General features: G+C 39.4%; 1 protein-coding gene across 1 annotated transcript; it reads right to left on the bottom strand.

The window, feature by feature from the left end:
• Positions 1 to 423: 423 nt before the first annotated feature.
• On the bottom strand, positions 424 to 16,868 carry LOC124289163 (C-type lectin domain family 18 member A-like). Its single transcript, XM_046725775.1, has 4 exons — positions 16,595 to 16,868; positions 13,083 to 13,217; positions 10,925 to 11,104; positions 424 to 1,279 (listed from the first exon to the last, which is right to left on the bottom strand). Exons 1-4 carry the CDS (start codon positions 16,866 to 16,868, stop codon positions 1,077 to 1,079), a joined length of 792 nt encoding a protein of 263 aa, XP_046581731.1. The 3' UTR covers positions 424 to 1,076.
• Positions 16,869 to 20,254: the final 3,386 nt, after the last annotated feature.

A 20,254-nucleotide genomic window follows, 5' to 3' on the forward strand; every position in this document is an offset into this window, starting at 1 on the left:
AAATTTATGTCGTTAAAATTGATATTATTATTTATCAGAACATTTAAATTCACTTTTTCTTTTAACAAAATTGTTCACTGTAACCTCTTCACTGGAAAGGCACACCTGACTTTGAAAAGCAATTGAACATGACGTCATGACCCACATTACTGGCGATAGTTGTTTCAAATTTCCTTTTCAGTGTTTGACCCAGTTCCATTCACATGCGTGAGTGAGTTTAGACACCGGAAATGGGCTTTGCACATTGTACCTTGGGGACTTGTATGGGGAATCGAACCTAGGCTTTCGGCGTGACGAGCCACTAGGCTTTCCAACTGCTCCTTTTGATTCACATGACCCGACCTTTACAAAATATGCATTTCAAACAGTTATAGTTGTGTAACGTCTCAAAGAAACCTGTTGACAGTGAATAAAAAAGTAACTATGCTCCTTATGTTTGAGTCCGTGAAGAAGTCGTTTATCCGAGGCCACGTGTATGTTAACAAACACATATCTACCTGCTCTTTGAAAAACTATGGTTATTGAACCTTATGACTTCAACTGCTGAAAAGTAAAGAACCACTGGTAGATACAGCTGAAAACTGATGTTGTTTATTTTGAAGATTACGTTTTCTAGGTGGAACACTGAATTACCTAAAACGTCATGTTCAGTCTAAAGCGCAAATAAAGAGATGACAACCTATAGTTAATTAACGTAATAACTATGAATCATAATAATCACCATAATCATACTAATCAATATGCATTAAGCATTACTCCTGCTTTGATATTAGGTCAGTTGCCTTTGCATTGATGTCCGTTCTAAAAAAATGAATTTTACAGGCTTTTTGTTATTTGTTTCAATCCATAGTAATATATTGATTGTGGTTTGCGCTATGAACAAGTATGTAATATCCAGAAGTTATGCATCCTAATAGGTCAGTTACTCCTTGATGCTTTCTGAAGATGAAACTATAAATGGTTTAAAAACTGACTGATGGACTTGCGTTAGTCATAACGAGGTGAGGAGCATGTCATAAATTAGGAGCTCCATAGGCTAAAGTGGACAAAATCCATAGAGGAACACAGTGTGAAATTCAGCCAAAGTTAATTTCACAAGCGTAAAATCTCTTAGCTGTACAGCGTACGTCATTCCACAAGAAAGCCTCAAACGGAACAATCTCTACACACGGGCCGTCTCCACTGGGTTGGGAAGGCGCCCAAAAGGCCGTATTCACGACCGTACGGTCAGCCCACCTCCACTCCGACTGATCAAGTTGAGCACCAATCCAAATTTTTTCTGTAATAGAAAACAAAACTCAATTCAATATTTCCGTTTGCACTTTGTCTTGAAGATATTTCAGTTTACATGTTGTTTAAAATATGTCCTCACGTCTTTGACACCTTCAAATAAAAACAGTTAACTTTGAACAACATTGATAAAGCTGAACATTTAAGCGTTACCTTTAAATCAAAGTTCAAATAATTGTAAAAAAATAAATAGTACAAAGTGTCGATGAACCATTGAAACAATAACCTTTGGAGAATTTGTCTCCTACCCAGAATTCCATGCGGCAAGCCAGCATAGTACCTCTGCCACAGGCCACAAAAATGTGACGATTCGTCACATCTTGCAATGTCCATTAAATATAATGTACAGATTTCTTTTACTCTTTTTTATTTTTGACGAGTCTACACATCTAACTAAACATCTTTAATAGAATGAATTAGTTTCACTGAAAAAATATCCAAAAACATGTAACACTATTTCGATTTGCGTAGCGATCCTTTGTTTACATAGGTTGTACGGATCCACGGGCTGTCATCGAAGCCGACGGAGAGCGAACGATGCAGTCAGTTGGATATCTAAATATGTAGGCATAGACCTACCTGTCGCAGTTGTGGAAGAATATACATGTAACAATGTAAAACATTATGAAGAGAGCGCCGAAAAGCGTTCGTGAGTCCAGTCTCTTCTTATTATGAATATGCGCGTTTGATTACAAACAAGAGAAAAGTCCGGTCACGTGATATGCAACTTAGTCTGTGACAGTGATGTTATGTTAAGTCATCGCTGTGCCGGAGTGTGGTACACCAGTATCAAAGAGTTGAGGGTGAAAGTTCACCAACTGAAAGATTGTCATGATACACCGACAGTTAAAGTTATCATCGTAAAACGATTAGGTGAAACTTTAGCCAAATATTCTTCAGCATCGAATTATAATTCGACATAAAATGTCTGTTAGAAGGTAAAACTGCATCCCTAAATCGTTCGAAAATTACATCAGATTCCTTATTTATATTTTCGATTATTCTTATGAGCACTTGGGAGAACTGTGGTGATATAAGCACAAAGAAAGTGCAGTCGTCATGAGAGACAGAACATATTGATCTTACATTGAAAACAAGACCCGAGTTAAAACTGGTCTTCAGCAAGCCATGCTTGTCGTAAAAGGCGACTTACGGGATCGGGTGGTCAGGACCGCTGATTGGGTTGACACATGTCATCGTATCTTAATTGCGTAGATCGATGCTCATACTGTTGATTTAAGGATTGTCCAGTCAAGGCTCGATTATTTACAGACCTCCGCCATATAGCTGAAATGTTGCTGCGTGTGGCATTAATCAACAAACAAACAAATAAACTAAACCAAATCATCACTGAACCCCCACAATAGAGATTCCTCTCCATGACACAACCTTCATGTAAACAATAACCTTTGAAGAAATTGTGTGCGCATGCGTAAGGTGTGACCGGCTGTGTTGATGTCGAGCTCACAAAAATGACATGTACATAGTTATCACTGATTTGACTGCTACATCGCCTTCCTAACAACGTTGCAGGTACATACGTAAACTTAGATTTGACATCAAAAGTGATTTTATGACTTTTAGGACCAAAAGTTGTGTTCATTGTCAAAGGTCGATGCGTTGTCAATATCTGTCACTCACCCTTCAAGCGTGAAGATTGTAAATTTCACGTGCAACATTGGTGATTCGCTTGAATGCTGGCAAGGTTGGATTGGCTGTTTCTTCGCTTGTGGACCTAACTCAAGGCGAATATTCAGAAAACTTCACATCAGAGGAGGTTTGTTGTCGAGACAATTCCAACTATTTCTCATTTTGAACTTACTCATTCACTTGAGTGGAAAGAATTTGTGTGATCGTCGTCCCAACACCTTGAATAACTTGACTTGAAAATGTGCAAGTGTGCATGTGAAGAAGGTAAATTAAGTACATCAAAGTCATGCATATATATCCAATTGTCCGACGTCATCTCGAAGTGTGTTGCAACGTGCTCCCAGTGTGGGGACCAGGCAGTCTACACTCGCCTTTGCTAGTGACGGACTTTCGGACAACGGCGAATCAGACAACTATGATGACGATATGGCACAAGTCTTGAGATCGATAAGATCTGACATGAGTAAACTAAACAAGAAGTTTGATACAGTAAGGAAAGAAATATCAGATGAGTTTTCTAAGTTGAAAGCAGAAAATGTTGAACACAAAGATAGACTTGCTAGACTTGAAAATCAGGTTGATAAAGAAGAGGCCCAGAGCAGGAGGAACAACGTAATCATTCACGGGATAGAGAGTGTATTCGGAGAGAAATGGTCAGAGACAGCGACGCTAGTGAGAGATTTCCTCCGTGACCATCTTCGAATGGACAATGCAGACACTGTCCCCAACGAGCGAGCCCATCGTCTCAAGAAAAAAGGAAAACGCAAGCCCATTATCGCAAAACTCGTGTCATACAAAGACAAGGTAAGCGTCTTTGAGCTCGCAAAAACTAAACTTAAAGGAAATGAACTGATTCATGTAGCAAATGATTACACTGAGAAAGTAAGAAAGATCAGAACTTCTCTTATACCATACAGGTAGAGGCTCGTGAAACCACCTTTCTTCTCTTATGATAAGGTCGTGGTAGAGGGCGACGTTTATGTCCTTGACAAAGATGCCATAAGAAAGACCAGTAATCGATCCTCTACCGCCCGCCGGGGCACACCGGATCTTGGGCCTTGAGTGGATGGCATCGGGGGTACCCAAGGGGCGTCAGTTTCTTCGTAGGAAGACGGCCGTGGCCAACCTCTGGAACCGGATGCATCGCCAACGTTAGAAGATAAAGCCACAACGTCCAACCTAATCCAGAACATTTGTGTCTGGAATGTTCAGGGGATCCATTCATCAATTCATTCATGCAGTTTTGTGAACCATTTGACAATTTTGTCTTGGTAGAAACCATGAAACATGATATGAGCGAACTTGAATCACTCTTTACTGGATATGTTTGTCATAGCTCTGCTGCGAGAAGATTGGGCAATTACGGACGATATTCTGGCGGAGTTGCCGTCTATATAAGAAGCACTTTCAGCCATTTATACATGATAATCTTTTCTACCTGACAAAATTGTGTATTTTTCTATATTTATGATATTGGCATTATTGGTTTCCTCTATACATGATGGTTCCCCGCTCTACAATGACACTGGTTCAAACGATATTGATGAACTATAATCAAAACTGACATCCATTAGAGCAAATTATAGTGAAGACATACCAATAGGACTCTTCGGAGATTTTAACGCTCCGGTTGGTTCAAATGACGATTATTTGTATAAATAAATTGACATCCATAAAACTCTTGCCTTTATGTGTATTCACTTCTAAATGCCATTTAAAGACACGACGATTATTTGATTGAAAATGATAATGGCACTGATTATCTCCCTTTATCAGATTTCTATTTACCCGACTATTTCAACGAACCTAGAACTGAACTGAAGACAGTGTAACTAATACGTTTGGTCTCGCTCTCCTAGAACTGTGCAAGCTGTGGGGCATAGACATTGTAAATGGTAGAAAGCAAGAGGACGAGAGGGGGTCCGTTACTTGTATTACTCATAATCGATCGTGACTACATATTGGCTTCAACAAATTGTTTTAGTGCTATTCCAGACATGACTGTGCATTCTCGACCAGACTCAGATAACCTACCATTATCATGCACTATAAACCTCGGTGTTGTTGCAGGGATAGAAGCCGATAGCAACGATAATGAAGGAAGCATAGAGTGTTATCAAATTGACACATTCAAGGCAGGTAAGAACAAAGACTATCAATTTGGTGTCAACATAACGTCTGATGTAGCATCTAATATTGTTGATGACTTTCAACAGTTGGTAAACGTAAATATCAATGCTGCAGCGGACAAGCTGGTAGAACGAATGCAGCTGACGTAACTGACGTGTATGAAGTGGCTAAACAAAAGCCTTTACAACCTAAGTGCTTTGTTCAAGACTGTAAGTGTGCTAAGACACAAAATTATATTCTTTCACTTAAACACACTTCGGAGGTATCGGTCAAGAGAAACTCTTAATTGCTATATTGATGCAAAGAGGAGTGTCAAAAGTGTATGCCGGGATGAATCTCGACAATTTAGTAACATGCTTGCTGATGCAATATGTGTAGCAGCTGGTGCTTGTAAAAGTTTTGGTCTAAGGTGAAATCCCTTACAACTGATTAGGGAGGGAATAAATGATAAAGGTTTTGATGAAACCGCCCGTGAATATATACTCACCAACATTGAAAACGCACCACTTACAATTGACCAATCAGAACACAGCTTACCAAATCGCGACAGCTGACATTCGCACATACCTTTTGAACTTTTACCTCCACAAAGTTTGTACCGAACGATTCTGAATGCTATTTTCCGTACGATCGGTTCCCATTCGTAACTACTCGCCTCTTTCCGTGACCTACACGCCATCCGGCTTGCCAGAATGACACGCGTAGTTACGAATAGATCGGTTCCTAGTGAGGCACACCACAGCAGTGAGTAAACAGTCGCTAAAAATAGCATTTTGAAAGTATTCAAGCATGTCAGCTTGCTGAAATATTAGCTAATGACAGCCATGTCAACAGAAACCCCAAAGCGTATATACTGCAGGGCAAATATCTGTGTTTTATGTAATTTTCATTTGTTGGGAGATCAGGGTAGGTGAACGGGAAAGAGAAAATCCGTTTAGTAAGTCCCGCCGAACCCTTAATAATAGTTGTTGTCTGATAAGTTAAATACGTTCGGCCATCTCGCGTTTGATTGGACGGTCATAGGTCGCTCAAAGGTTACCTGACGCGACCTCCCACAAGGTTTTGTTAGACTCAGTATAGCAGTGTAACGAATAATACTGAGTCTAAGTTTACTTAGACTGCACGTGTAAGGAATTGATATTTTTTTTAGTGGATAATAACAGATGGACGACTGACAAAAGCAACAACATAGAAAAGATGCTCACTCATTTAATTGTTCCACAGTCAGAAAGAATCAAACACACATGGTGTCCAATCGAAAAGTCAATATCGCAGCCTCAAGTTCCCAGATAGTTCGCAACTGTTGTCGCCGCGAAAGACTCTGACTGATTTCGTCACACAAGTTCTGAATGGGGGATACATCTGGCGACAGTGCTGGCCAGTGAATAACCTGGATGTCTTGCTGGACCAGATACTGCATGGAAAGTCTAGCTGCGTGTTCCCGGGCGTTGTCCTGTTGAAAAGCATGGACATCTTGGTGGTGATTGAAGAATGATACGATGTGATTCTGAAGAATCTGGTCACGGTAGTAAAGGGCATTAACTCTCTCTTGACAGACATGAAAGCAGTCCTGTGATTGTAACTTATTTCACCCAAGACCATGATACTCCCACCACCCAAAGATCTGTCTGAACCACACACTCATCAGCATAACGTTCACCACGTCTACGCCAAACACGTAGTCGGCCGTCAGCATTACGTAGATGAAGACGTGTCTCATCAGTGACTACCACACCATGCCATTGTTGTTACCTTTTCTGAACATGCCTGTATACGCCCAATACGGTGTCTGCAGTCAGAATTGGTCCAACGTAAAGACGTCGAGTATGGAGCCCTGTAGCGTGTGGACGGTGTCGCATGGTGTCTGAGCTCATGACCCCACGTCGACCTTGAACTAGTGCAGCAGTCCTGGCAGTCGGCAGTGTCCAGTCACGGATAAGGCCAAAGGTCAATATGGCGATCCTGACGGGGCGTCGTGACACGTTGTTGCTAAGGTCGTTGAAGGTCACGGGTGCTGCATTTCTGCTGTTGTCGTCTATGAAGCCTAACGATGGTGGAGTGGCCAAGTCCAAGTTGTCGAGTAATATCCCTGATGCTGGTGCCAACCAGAATCTTGCCTTGTGCACGTTCCCTTTCGTGAGGTGTTAACGTCGGCATCTCTGTCCTCGTTTCACGATTGTTAGTGAAGCAATGAGAATCGTTTCTCATACACCTGCTTTTAATGTCACAGTCAGCATGATTTCAGAATGAAATTCGCGCTTTTTTCATGGAGTGGCTGCACGTTGATGCGTTTTGGAATTAAGAGTCATACTGTGAACATGAATTTGTTTCTAAAGCATTTTTTCAACTAGACATGCCCTTCGACTTCATGTTATTTATATTCATTGATCATTGTCATGCTGAAATCCTTCTTGGTGAAAATATTGACAATTTTAGACTGGGGCGTTTTCAATTTTGGTGAGTATATATCAAGTCATGACTGCTCAGACTGTGACAATGAAGACTTCTTATCAGATCCAATATCTAGAAGTGAAACAGAACAGGCAACCAAATCCCTTAAGATCGGAAAATCCCCGGGCACTGACGGAATACCACCTGAGTTTATTACAAATGCAAATTTCATTATTCCATACTTAGAATTTCTGTTTAACGCTGTATTAGACACCGGATTTCCAGGCATTTGGAACATCGGTATGATTATACCATTGTATAAGAAGGGTAATAAGCATGACCCGACAATTATCGTGGCATATCATTGTGGAATATGATGGGTAAAATTTTTGCTTCTCTCCTTGACTCCAGAATTCGTATCTGGATGGAACTGCATGAGATTTTACATGAGTGTGAAGCAGGATTTAGAGCTGACTATTCAACAGTCGATAACATATTTGTCCTTCAATCTCTATGCCCAAAATATCTAAGAAAACCCAAACATCGATTTTATGCAGCTTTTATTGACTTAAAAAAGCCTTTCATTTGGTGAAAAGAAATAAGCTTTTGTATGTACTTCTCACCAAAGGTGTCCATGGTAAAATGTTCAAGTTGCTGAAAGATATGTATGATAAGGTATCAGCTTTTGTTAAAGTTTGAAATAAGAGATCTGAAATCTTTAACACATCATCTGGGGTAAAGCAAGGTTGCATGCTTAGCACAGCTCTGTTTATACTTTATTTTATCAACGAGCTTGTGGATGAAATGAATAATTGTGGATTAAGAGGAATATTTGTCAAAGATGGTTTAAATGATATTTTATTACTGCTTTTTGCAGATGATATTAACTTACTTGATGACACTGTTATTGGTTTAGAAAGAAAACTTGATACATTGTATTGTTTTTGCTCAAAATGAGGTTTAGAAGTCAATCTTGGCAAATTTTGTATAGTAGTATTTAGAAATGGTGGATATCTTAAGAAAACAGAAAATGGTTCTATAATGGAAATCAAATGAATGTTGTATCACGCTATAAATATCTAGGTGTTGTTTTTACCACAAAATTGATATGGTCGAAGACATGTGAAACACTAAGTCTTCAAGCCCAAAAAACCTCGTTCCCTATATTTAAAACGTTTAAAGATTTTCCACATATGTGTTTGAAAGTTGCTTCAGCAATAGTTGATAGTAAGATATCCCCAATAATATTGTACGGTAGTGAAATCTGGAGACATTCATGTCGTCCTCACATTGAGAAAATCCATTGTTTCCTTTTCAAACGTTTTCTGTGTGTTAATAAAAATGTTTCTTCCAATGCTATACTTGGTGAAATGGGCAGAACTAAATTATACCTTAAATATTACGTCAGATGTATCAAATATTGGTGCAGAATATTACATATGGACGATAATCGACATCTAAAATCATGTTATGAAATGTTAAAGCTGCAAGACGATAGTGGCAGCTGCAACTGGGTTACGCATGTGTGGCTACTTTTATTCCGAGCTGGATTTTCTTATGTTTGGATTACACAGGAATGTGGGAATATAGAAACGTTTAGAAGTGAATTTAGACAAAGATGCCAAGATATTGAAATTCAAAATTGGCATTCTAGGATAACATCTTCATCTTTTCTTAAAGACTATGGAGCAATCAAGTCCGCCCTGGAACCTGAAAAATACATATTGGAACTTTGTTACAACAAAGACCTTATACACATTTTATGCAAATTCCGCTGTTTAAGCCTTAAGTTAAATATCAACAACAGCGTTATAATAATAATATAAATTCCAATGTACTGATATGTGACAAATGTGATTTTAACGTTACACGGGATGAATTCCATTTTTTACTTGTGTGTCCATTCTATTATGTACACAGAAAACTGTACTTACCTAGTTATTACCATACGTTCCCATCAAGATTAAAATTTAAACAACTTTTAACAACAACAAATGCACATCTATTGAAGTCAGTTGCATTATTTCTAAAGCCTAACTTGCCTGTATGAAAATGAACTAATTACATGTTTTTTCTGTCCATCTGTACAATATTGTTCTCATATGTTTGTACTCTTGGCCATGTGACCTCAAATACTGAATATACTTCTTCTTCTTCTTCTTCTTCTTCTTCTTCTGTATCCAAAATCAAGTTACGTACACCCGTATCAAAAAGATTGAGGGTGACTGAAGGCCCTCGTCTTCAGAATCCATGCTTGTAGTAGAGGTGACTAACGGGATCGGCTCGCTGACATGGTTGACTGTCATCATATCCCAATTGCGTAGATCAATGCTCATGATGATGGTCATTGGATTGTCTGTCTGACATATATCATCGTCTGGTCCAGACTCGATTATTTACAGATTACAGCCATATGGCAGGAATATTACTGAGTGCACATGAATATGTGACTAATTCAAGTAACAATTGATCAATAACTGTGTTTACATTTGTATAAGTAACATCTTATTCCAATACATATATTTTAATTTCCTGTGGGCACACTTTCTCGTTGTGGCTTGTATATCAACGAGTATATTAGACTGACTGACTGAGTTTGGTTTTACGCCGCTTTTAGCAATATTCCAGCAACATCACGGCGGGGACACCAGAAATGGGCTTCACACATTTTACCCATGTGGGGATTCGAACCCGGGTCTTCGGCGTGACGAGCCAACGCTTTAACCACTAGGCTACCCCACCGCCCCGAGTATATTAGACGTTTCAGCCGATCTTAGACAGCAAGTAGGTGTACACCAACGTCATTGAAATTATTTAATGTTCTGTTATACCTACTCGAGTTGTCTATCAAGACTAGGGTTGGCTAAAATGATTGATAGTCGGATATCGTCGATAGGAAAATTATTAATTATTATTGATATGAAAATTTGGTTATCGATAATATCGTACATAGACTTTTATGATAAAATAGTGACGTTTCTGTATATATTCTTATACCGTTTTCAAGCTTGAAAAATGTGTAAGTATCTTTACCGAAACGTCACTATTGTACAATAAATAAGTTGATCATCCATAAATACTTGTCATTCCTATTATTCACAACTTCTAGAATGCTCCTCAGGCAGTTCTTTTTTAAAATAATGTTTTAAATTAGTTGGTATCGCCAATTGAAATCTTTATGGCGGTGACACCCATGGGCTTACGTAATGCACAAGTATTCTCCAGAGAGTGGCACGTGATTCCATCTTAATTGAAACTCATAACATCGACTTATTTTTAAGTTCCACTTGATTGTAGGCCTGCTGGTTGTTGTTTTTTAAATATCGCATTGCACAGCCCTATTTGTGACCAACCTGAAAGCAAGTCCTCTTTGACTTACTAGTGAGTGTGGTATTCAACATTCTCTTTTACTGTCTTTTGTCGACATACAATTAGTCACAGTTAATTTTAACTCACTTCATACCTGTGATTACTTGTTTCACGAGATTCATCTTGGCAGCAGTGTTAGGTTGTATGAGATTCCCCTGAGTGGAGCGGCAGCTACTCGCAGCTTCATCCCAGTTCTTTGCCTCCATTGTTTCGACCATGTAGCATATGCCACTGTCAACATCCCAAGTATAGCCAGGGAATGACGCACATGCCACTGAAATGTGAACAACCTTTTGCCAGTTTCTGTCTACTCGAATTAATCGTTGAATTTCTGAGTTGTATTGTTCTGTAAATATTTGCTGTGACGTCACGAGCAGAGAATAACCAGTTTCTCCATGTTCAACTGGGTGTAAAAGGCTATTTAGTGGAGACGATTACATGGAAAATGCTCATTGAGTAACGGTTTTGTTGGTTTGTTGGTAAAAGACACATTCAGCAATTTTTCAGCAATATTATGGTGGTCTGTAAATAATCGATCCAGGTTATCTTTCACAACAAGCATGGGTTACTGAAGAGCGATTCTCGCCCGGGTCTTCAGGATCTGAATGTAGGTGATGCCTGCAGTAGTTCACAAAAGGGGAAGCACATCTTGTTCTCCCTGAAGCACCCAATTCTCAAACAAATTTGCACGAGGATGCGATTGTACACCACAGTCTCGAATATCCAAATTTGTAAAGGATTGATATGGTGGAGAACACCGTGAACATGGCTGGACACGATGAAAATCTGTATAACCACTCCTGGAAAACGTCCGCATTTTACTTGTGCTCAACAATGTGTTTGATATTTTGATTCCTCATTTGGGAATTCTCCAGCTGCGTGACGACGGTCTGCACATAATCACATCTGGACCAGACAGACCAGTGATTGACAGGAGCATCCATCTACCCAGCTGGAATATGATGTCATGTCCATCCATTTTCCTCTTACAATAAGCAAGGGTGGCTGAAGATCAACCCAAATCCTCAAGAATCTCTGATTTACATGTGCACTTCATATATATATTGTGTTTAATTTTGGGTCATATCTAAAGAAGCAGAAAGACGTTTCCAGTGTGAAAAATAACTCCTTACAAAAATACATGATGTAGCTACTGTATTTGCAGTAAGATCCAAGTAAGCAAGGGATTATGGTTGTCAACCTCTTTATTATGAGGCATACAACGTTTTCCTTTATATGCTTGTGTAATACAAACAAAGAGTATGGGAACACCCTTAAATTTGATTGTCACATATAAACTTAAACGTGGTGAGGTCATTTATACTCATAGGTAAATGCAACTTTTTGTGTGTGTAATGGGCACGAGGTCTGTCCTGTAATCTACCAGTGACCTGGAACCTGTCTCTCTGTATGTGAATGACAGGGAGACACCTGAAGATGGCGAGCGACACTTCTTATGGATTCACCATCCTGTAACCATGCAATGGCCCTGCTTAACGGTCTGCGCTGGGAAGTCTCCACATGCACTAGGCTGTTGTGTTTGGGCGTTTGAATCAAACATGGTGCTGGTGTGTTTCAGTTGCTTTACTGCATGTTCTACCATGTCGTTTAAAATGCCCATTAAGCACATAAAAGTTGCATTTACCCTAGAGTATAAATGGCCTCACCACGTTTAAATTTATACATGACTATCACATATCAGGGTGTTCCCATACTTTTTGTTTGTAGTATATATTGAGTAAGTATATATTATCCGAAATGGTACGATCATTATCATGAAGAAGTTGACATCCATAAATACTCTCTTCCTTAAATCTATCATATTAAATGCCATTCAAAGACTTCATGTTCCACGTAACCTGACCTAATTCAAGTAACCTGACGTAATTCTATTTGATAAGTGTACATCTGCATAAAGGTCTATGCTGGTGATTGCAAAGACAATGCTTTTTGAAAAGTGACCGAATCTATGCTTATTGAAATTTCCCGTTCGCAGTAATGTGAAAATTCCACATGTGAATGATATCCCATCGGACATCTAAGCCCACACTTGGTGCATGAAGTATTTTGCAATATATTGACTAAGAAAGTGAAATCAAATATTACCTTGATATGTTACGTTACCTTGTTGAAAGAAAACAAACATAAATAATAATGCATATATATATATTGCTTGAATGAAATATTCTTATTGATTGTGGCTCTCACTTTCAACTCAGTTTATTGAAAATGGTTGCTGCCTGTACCTGTACCTGAGTAACTCTGACATATGTTTCCATGAAGGCGATGCCCAACGTCACACCTGCAGGAACCGCTGTGACAGCGGGTATTGATCACAGACTTGCAGTCCACGTCCAGGTCACAGTCGGAACCAACCACTGGCAAAGCTGAAAGAATGGCAGAACTGAGTTAATGCTCGATCACCTGGAGAACAGCTTGTTTTCTTCTTAGTTACCGTAATGCCATAGCAATCACCATGTAAACATAACTGACCATTGGAAACTCTATTTATTCATAACTACTTGTGCTTGTTATTTTGTTATATGTTTTGTATAGATTTTGACCTTAATGTAGCAGCCATTAAATTTCTGAATCCCGTGTTACTGATCGGAAGTCGGACACCTTGTCCACAGGGCCAAGAAGGTTAATCCTGTTAGCAAGCTGACTCCCCCGTGAACAGAAGGCCCGTCCCTGGACCGCATAGCAGTGTAATTGAGACTTGTTTTGCTCCAATTTCATATGATCGTGCCCAGCCCCACTATAAATGTACGAGTCCCATGCTGGGGTCGGACGCCTTGTCCACATGACCAAAGAGGTTAGGATGCTATCTGTGGGATGATTCCAGTCCCTGCTACATTAACGGTTTATGTACCAAGTATTGATGTTTCCTACCTGTTGCCAGAGAGAAGGATGGTGTCAGTAAGTGCTTTAACATAGAATGAAAGGGATGTTTGTTCAAAACGCTATCTAGTATGAAATTGTAGAATAATATATTATGTCATCTAACAGTACATCAGCAGAAACACGCTATAGGCAAGATGTCACTACGTTTCAAAGTACTACATGCACGCAGCTATTCCAGTAATATAAACCTTGAAATCATTTAATTGGTTAAGCAGCATCCATATTTTTAAGCTGCAATGAGCCGCTGTATAAAATGTGTCAAAGACTTCCATACATTATGAATCTTGTAATGAACAGAACGAATTGAGTAGAAACAAACATACGACAATCATCAGATAATCTGGTTTATTTGGATATTGTACAAAATTGGAAAATGACCTCATTTCATGCGAAAGCAATACTAATTTCACTTGTCTTAAAACAGGAAATGGCTCTCCCAGGTAACCACTGTTACGAGATGCTTGAGTCCCATGAAGTCTCAACAATGTTCAGTCCTCTCTTGTTGTTGTCTAACTGTGAATGCCAGGCCTTGGAAGATAATTACCATCATTGGTAGGTCAGCGTTTGTTCAAGAATCCTGAGATGACGGAGGGAATGGGCCTAACCTGATGTCCGATTTATCTGAGGGACAATCGTGCATATCCCATGCCAATAAGTTGTAGGCATCTGACAATTTATGACGTGTTATGACAATTATGGTACAGAATATTCAATCCAAATCGAAAGTCGAGAGGACATCATGTTACCAGGAAAAACTTAATTTCAACAATGTTGGGTGTATGACATTTCACACGGATTGCACGGTTATTGGCTCAATAACAAAATTCATGCTGTACAAATTGATCCAAAATGTTATTAAACGATCCAGACACATGCTCTGTTTTCTTAATTTACATGGGGCAATTGGATATCCTAGTAGTTAATATGTATGCTGAACACCCTGGTTCGATTCCCCACTGTGGTACGTGTGAAGTCCATTTCTGGTGTCTCCCAAGGTGATATTGATAGAATATTTCTAACCTCACTCACAGACCCGTGAAGGTCCGGTTTCGAATATTGATATTCAGTAACCCATGCTTGCCGTAAGTGGCGACTAACGGGATCGGGAGGGCAGGCTCGCTGACTTGGTTGACACATGTCATCGGTTCCCAATTGCGCAGATCGATGCTCATGATGTTGATCAACGGATTGTCTGGTCCAGACTCGATTATCTACAGACCGCCGCCATGTGGCTGGAATATTGCTGAGTGCGGCGTAAATTATGTTTTGCTTCTCTTATTTCTGTATGTGTATCACACAACGCCAGTGAGCACCACCTATCCGGGTAGGAAGAACATGTGTTACATCATGCTACCCTTCAATGACATTCATTCACGATGTGGTATTGTTGAATAATGTATAAACATGTTTAGGATATAGTCAGATCAGAAAGGCTGTCAATAATGGTGTATGACAAGAGGGATGATATCAAACAAAATTTAGCAATAAACTTGAAGTCATCATTCAGAGTAAAATATGCACCGCTGCCAGGTGTTCCATTAACTTTGCTTTAATAAAACGTTAACAATTAACAACGCTCTTCTTCATACATTAACTCTTACTAAATATATTGAGAACATGTAATAACTATCCTATTTTTCATGGGTGCTTTGTAGCATATAACTGGAATATTGCTGAGCAATGAGGTCCCAATTGCGTTGATCGATGTTCATAATATTAGTCACTAGACAGTCTGGTCCAGATTAGATTATCCACAGACCCCCGCCATATATCTTGAATATTTATGAGTTTCTTTGTTGTTTAAATCAACAAACAAACAAAATTCAATGGGGATTTGGTGGGGTTTGTGGTTATTGGTTATCTTCCGGAAGATCAGGGCTACACCTATCTTCGAATGTAATTTCGAGACAAGTTCCAGAATGTCCAGATTCAAGACAAACTACAAGCCGAGTATACATGTAACACACGTTTAAAGAAAATCTGGAGCTCAGAGCTAAATGCTAGGAACACGTTCAAAGCCACCAATACTTTGGTTGTGCCAGTCCTTTCCTTTTCCTTTGGAGTAGTTGATTCAGACAAAACCAGATTTCCAGAGTCTTGATCGCTTGATCAGAAAAATCATGTCTGATGGACAGAATCTGAAATCTGAGGTTGAATTGGCTGATGGTGATGTACTGCTGGACGGTACAGCGATGGGAGTAAACCGGGTGAAGTCCTTCACCAAGTCTGCCCAGAGTCAGACATTTGTGGAGAAGCTTTCTGAGAAACCATTGCATCGTGTGTACATGCAGTGTGTGGAACAGAATAGCAATCCAACCGACTCCTTCACCTGGATGAAAACGGCTGGTCTTAAATGTGAAACAGAGGGCTTTCTTTTAACTGCCCAAGACCAGTCACTTCCCACTCGCAATCGGCAAAATGTGATTCTTAAAGAATATATTAATCTGAAATGTCGAATGTGTAATGAAATTAGAGAGACTGCCCAACACCCTGTCAGTGGCTGCCATTCCTTGGCACAAACAACATATCTTGATGGCATGATGGCATGGCATGTTGCTTCTACTACTGTCTTCGCCATGCCTGTGGCTTTGACACCAAGGTCCATCCATGGTACGACCCTGAACATGTCCAGGGCGTCAAATGTCTTCGGAATAGGCCAATACACAGCCTCAGAAGAATTCCAGCCAACAAACCTGATCTTGTCCTTTTTGATAAAACTAATGAATTTATATGTATCATTGAATTGTACAATGTTTGAAGCACAATTCCGGTGTTTCCGCCGTGATATTGCTGGAATGTCCCTTAAAGTGGCATAAAACCAAGTTCATTTACTTGAGCAAAACACAAACTGTATACTTACGCTTATCAGTCAGAAACAGCTGATACCCAATGACGTCATCAGTTGGCGTCACCATAACGCTGTCAGGACGTTCCCGCAGAGTCAGACAGGTTGGCCCGTCGCGATAGAAGTGAAAACTGAGACAGTACTTCTCTCCTAAACATGCTCTGGCACAGCCGATCAGGGTCCCATTTGTGAAGGTGTGCATTTCAGTCTGCACTACCTTCTTATCGTCGTACTCCATGAGGCGGCGGGCATACAAAGACGTGCAGGAGACAGTGATGTAAGTCCACATACTTAAACTAACGAAGGAGATGAAGTTGATGCTGAGACGAGAGATAGAATACATCTGCATAATTCGGGTTTCAGCAGATGTCCAAATATTTAGTTGAGCAAGCCTGTCTTCACGGTTTCTCCAACTGCCAACGAAATGATTGTCCTACAGCAGCGCTCCCATGAAGGTGTGACAAGTAACCGTGATATAAAGAAGTCTGTCTGAACGTAGGTAAGTTCAACGTGACACAGCTCATTGCATGCTTCGTTGCAACGCTATTTGCACAGAAAATCTATATATGTTTTCTTTTTCATGTGAACATCAGTCACATGGAAAGGAGACCTGAGCTCAATAACTCTAAAACTGTAACCACCTAAATATTTGATGTAGAATCATCACTGTAAGATGATTGCACAACCATCTGTAATTTTTTCGTTTGTGTAGTTAAACACCGCACTTAACAATAGATATATAAGTTCGCAAGGCCGAGTTGTCATTTGATGACATTCAACGAAGCGGCATCTGATAAAGCAAATGTACTTGATAATGATAATGCGCATCCCGTTCGGTGACTGCGTCTGTTTGTCATTGAAACCGATCCCTCTGCCGAATCACAGTTTTAACCACTGACGAACAGAGGCAATTGCAACATCAAATTTTGAAAACACTTTGAACTCAGACAAACAATGTAAATCCTATCAACTTTCGAGACTTAAGAATGAATTCTTGTGCAATACAGGTTGTTCAAAACCCAACACTGCATCACATCTCCAAGCCACCAGCACTGAAGCAGTCAGTGATGCTGGCTGTGAGCTGAAGCATATGAAGTCCACTAGTTTACACAAAAACGGATGGATGGTTGGTTTGTTGTCTAACGCCCTACTCAGCAGTATTCCAGCTATATGGCGTCGGTCTGTACATAGTCGAGTCTGACCAGACAATCCAGTGATCAACAGCATGTGCATCAATCTACACAATTGGGATAGGATGACATGTGTGGGCGAGCCTGACCCCCGACCGAAAGGGATCTTCAAGTATGTATAACATTCCTCTAGTTAGACTCGATTATTTCCAGACCGCCGCTATATAGCTAGAATATTGCTGAGTGCGGCTTTAAACAACAAACAAACACAATCGTCTACATACAGCTGGGAACAATGAAAAAGTGTTTATTCCCCCTGAGATGTGTATTTGTGTTTCAAGTTTGACCCAGATTCCACAGTCGGCCATTCCTTCTGGTCATTAGTCGTCGGTGGGATGATCGGTTGGACAGCGACCTACGGGGTCAACCAGGCCAGTGTCCAGCGCTACTGTGCACTGCCAACACTTCAGAAGGCCAAGCTGTAAGGACCCTATGGAAAGTCAGGAACAGGGATTTCGTCTTGGTGTATTACCAATTAACGAAATCTCTGAACGTCGCAAACTTTCGGAAAATGATGCTGGTTTTGGAACATGCTTTCGGATTTCGTTTCCAATCTTTTGTTTTTGCTAATAAAATACCTTGCCACACCTTCTTAAAATAGTGTAGAAACGTCACCTCGTGTTATATTTTCCTTTTAGTCAGTGAATGAGTATGGCTTTGAGCTACTTTTCATCAACATTCCAGCAATATCATTATGATATGATCTGCACACATTATTCTCTTTCATGTGCGAAACAGCGCTTTATTCTTGCGCAATCTATAAACTAAACCAGCCTGGTGCCTTATTTCTTGCGCATTCTATATAAACAAAACCAGTCTTACCACTATTATCCGGTTTGGACCAATTTTCAAGAAACGCTTTTGTTTGGAAACACATTAGGACCATACACAACAACGAGCTAGTATGTATTAAGTTATATTTTGTATTTTCATGTAAATCTAGGTGCTTAATTGTCAGTCTAGGCATGTTAACCAATTATAGGTTTGTTATGGTAATCTACAAAGTAGCGCTGTTTGGTTTTCGATCAGGCATAATTCATGCACAGGATTTTACAGTGTATATAGCTTTCGACTTATATCACAGCATGTGTAGTTTAAGTCAGTCATGAGTTAGGTATTGTAGAAACAGTTAGCATTCTTGTTAAATGTGTAAGTCATTTAGGTATAAATTTGCCAAACTTTCTTGTTCAAGTCGTCAAGTAAAGTGCTCATAAAATATACAGTTTTACATTCAGTATAAGACTTTCGGAGTTCCTTCCCTTTAACTGTTAATCTGTATGAAATAATAATAGCTTGCGTAGCCTATTTCAAGTGTGTATTTCATTATTTCATATTTGGGAAATTGTTTAGTTTTGGGACGTTGTATTAATCTTTAGGGAAATACTTGTTTTAAGTATTGTGTGGACTTCAAGGCATATTTCAGGACATATACATTATTATCAATGTATTTTGTCTTTGCATATTCACTTTTTTTGTAGACTAAATTTGAACTTTGTATTTTTTCAGTTTTTTACCCTCCTGCCTATCATCGGTACTACCATCTTGTACTTCCAACTTGTACATATTATAAATAAAGGGTTTGCTATCCATAATACACATTGTGCATATATGGTGAAACAAACCCGGTATTAGGCGTGAAGAACGAACACTCTAATCACTTGCCTACCCCACCGCACTCTATATTATTTGTAACCCGTCCCGACCTTTTCCAGAAGATGTTACTTTGATGAAAAGATTCTACGAAGCCGCGACGTCAGCATAATTGTTCTTTCTTGTTATGTCGTTCCTGTTATTGGAAACTTGTGCCTGATCAATCAATGCCGAACCTGTTAGTGAGTGAGTGAGTGCGTGAGTGAGTAAGTAAAATATTCATAGTCACATCGGCAATATGTCAGCCATATCGTAACGAGAACAATGAATTTTTGTGTTATAGAACAATACAATAAGAAATTAAAAGTCCGTTGACGAAGAACAGTAAAATTACTAGTGTTTCACATATAAAACTATAAATTAAACTAGCATGTTGTCATAATACGGTATTTTTAAAGAGAACAATACAATATAAAAAGGCTATTGATTGCCAACAACTGAAGGTGTATCACCATACTAAGACCATGGGGACAGTATATTTGCTTCCTGCGTGGATCCTAGCTGGATTTACACCATCCCTACAGCCATTAGCAATTTTAGACAATCTAGCCATAAAATAAAGTGATATATATACTGCGGTTAAATAAGTAGTAAGTTTAAATTTACTTTGAAAGTTTGGGGACTTATAAACCCTCTCAGGGGGAGAATAAGTTTACAATACTTCAACCCCCTTTCAGGGTACAGCCACTAACAATCTCAGTTACTAATCTAAACTACCAATAATAAAATATTTATCTATTTCTTTTGAAATTAAATGATAATTAACATACTCCAATGTTCTGACACTAAAGTATTTATCCCTAGTGATGGAAAAATCTATACAGTCAAGCAAAAC

This window comes from Haliotis rubra, unplaced genomic scaffold (assembly GCF_003918875.1).
Source record: "Haliotis rubra isolate DU_JTF1 unplaced genomic scaffold, ASM391887v1 Scf435, whole genome shotgun sequence".
In the NCBI taxonomy this organism is placed as follows: Eukaryota; Metazoa; Mollusca; class Gastropoda; order Lepetellida; family Haliotidae; genus Haliotis; species Haliotis rubra.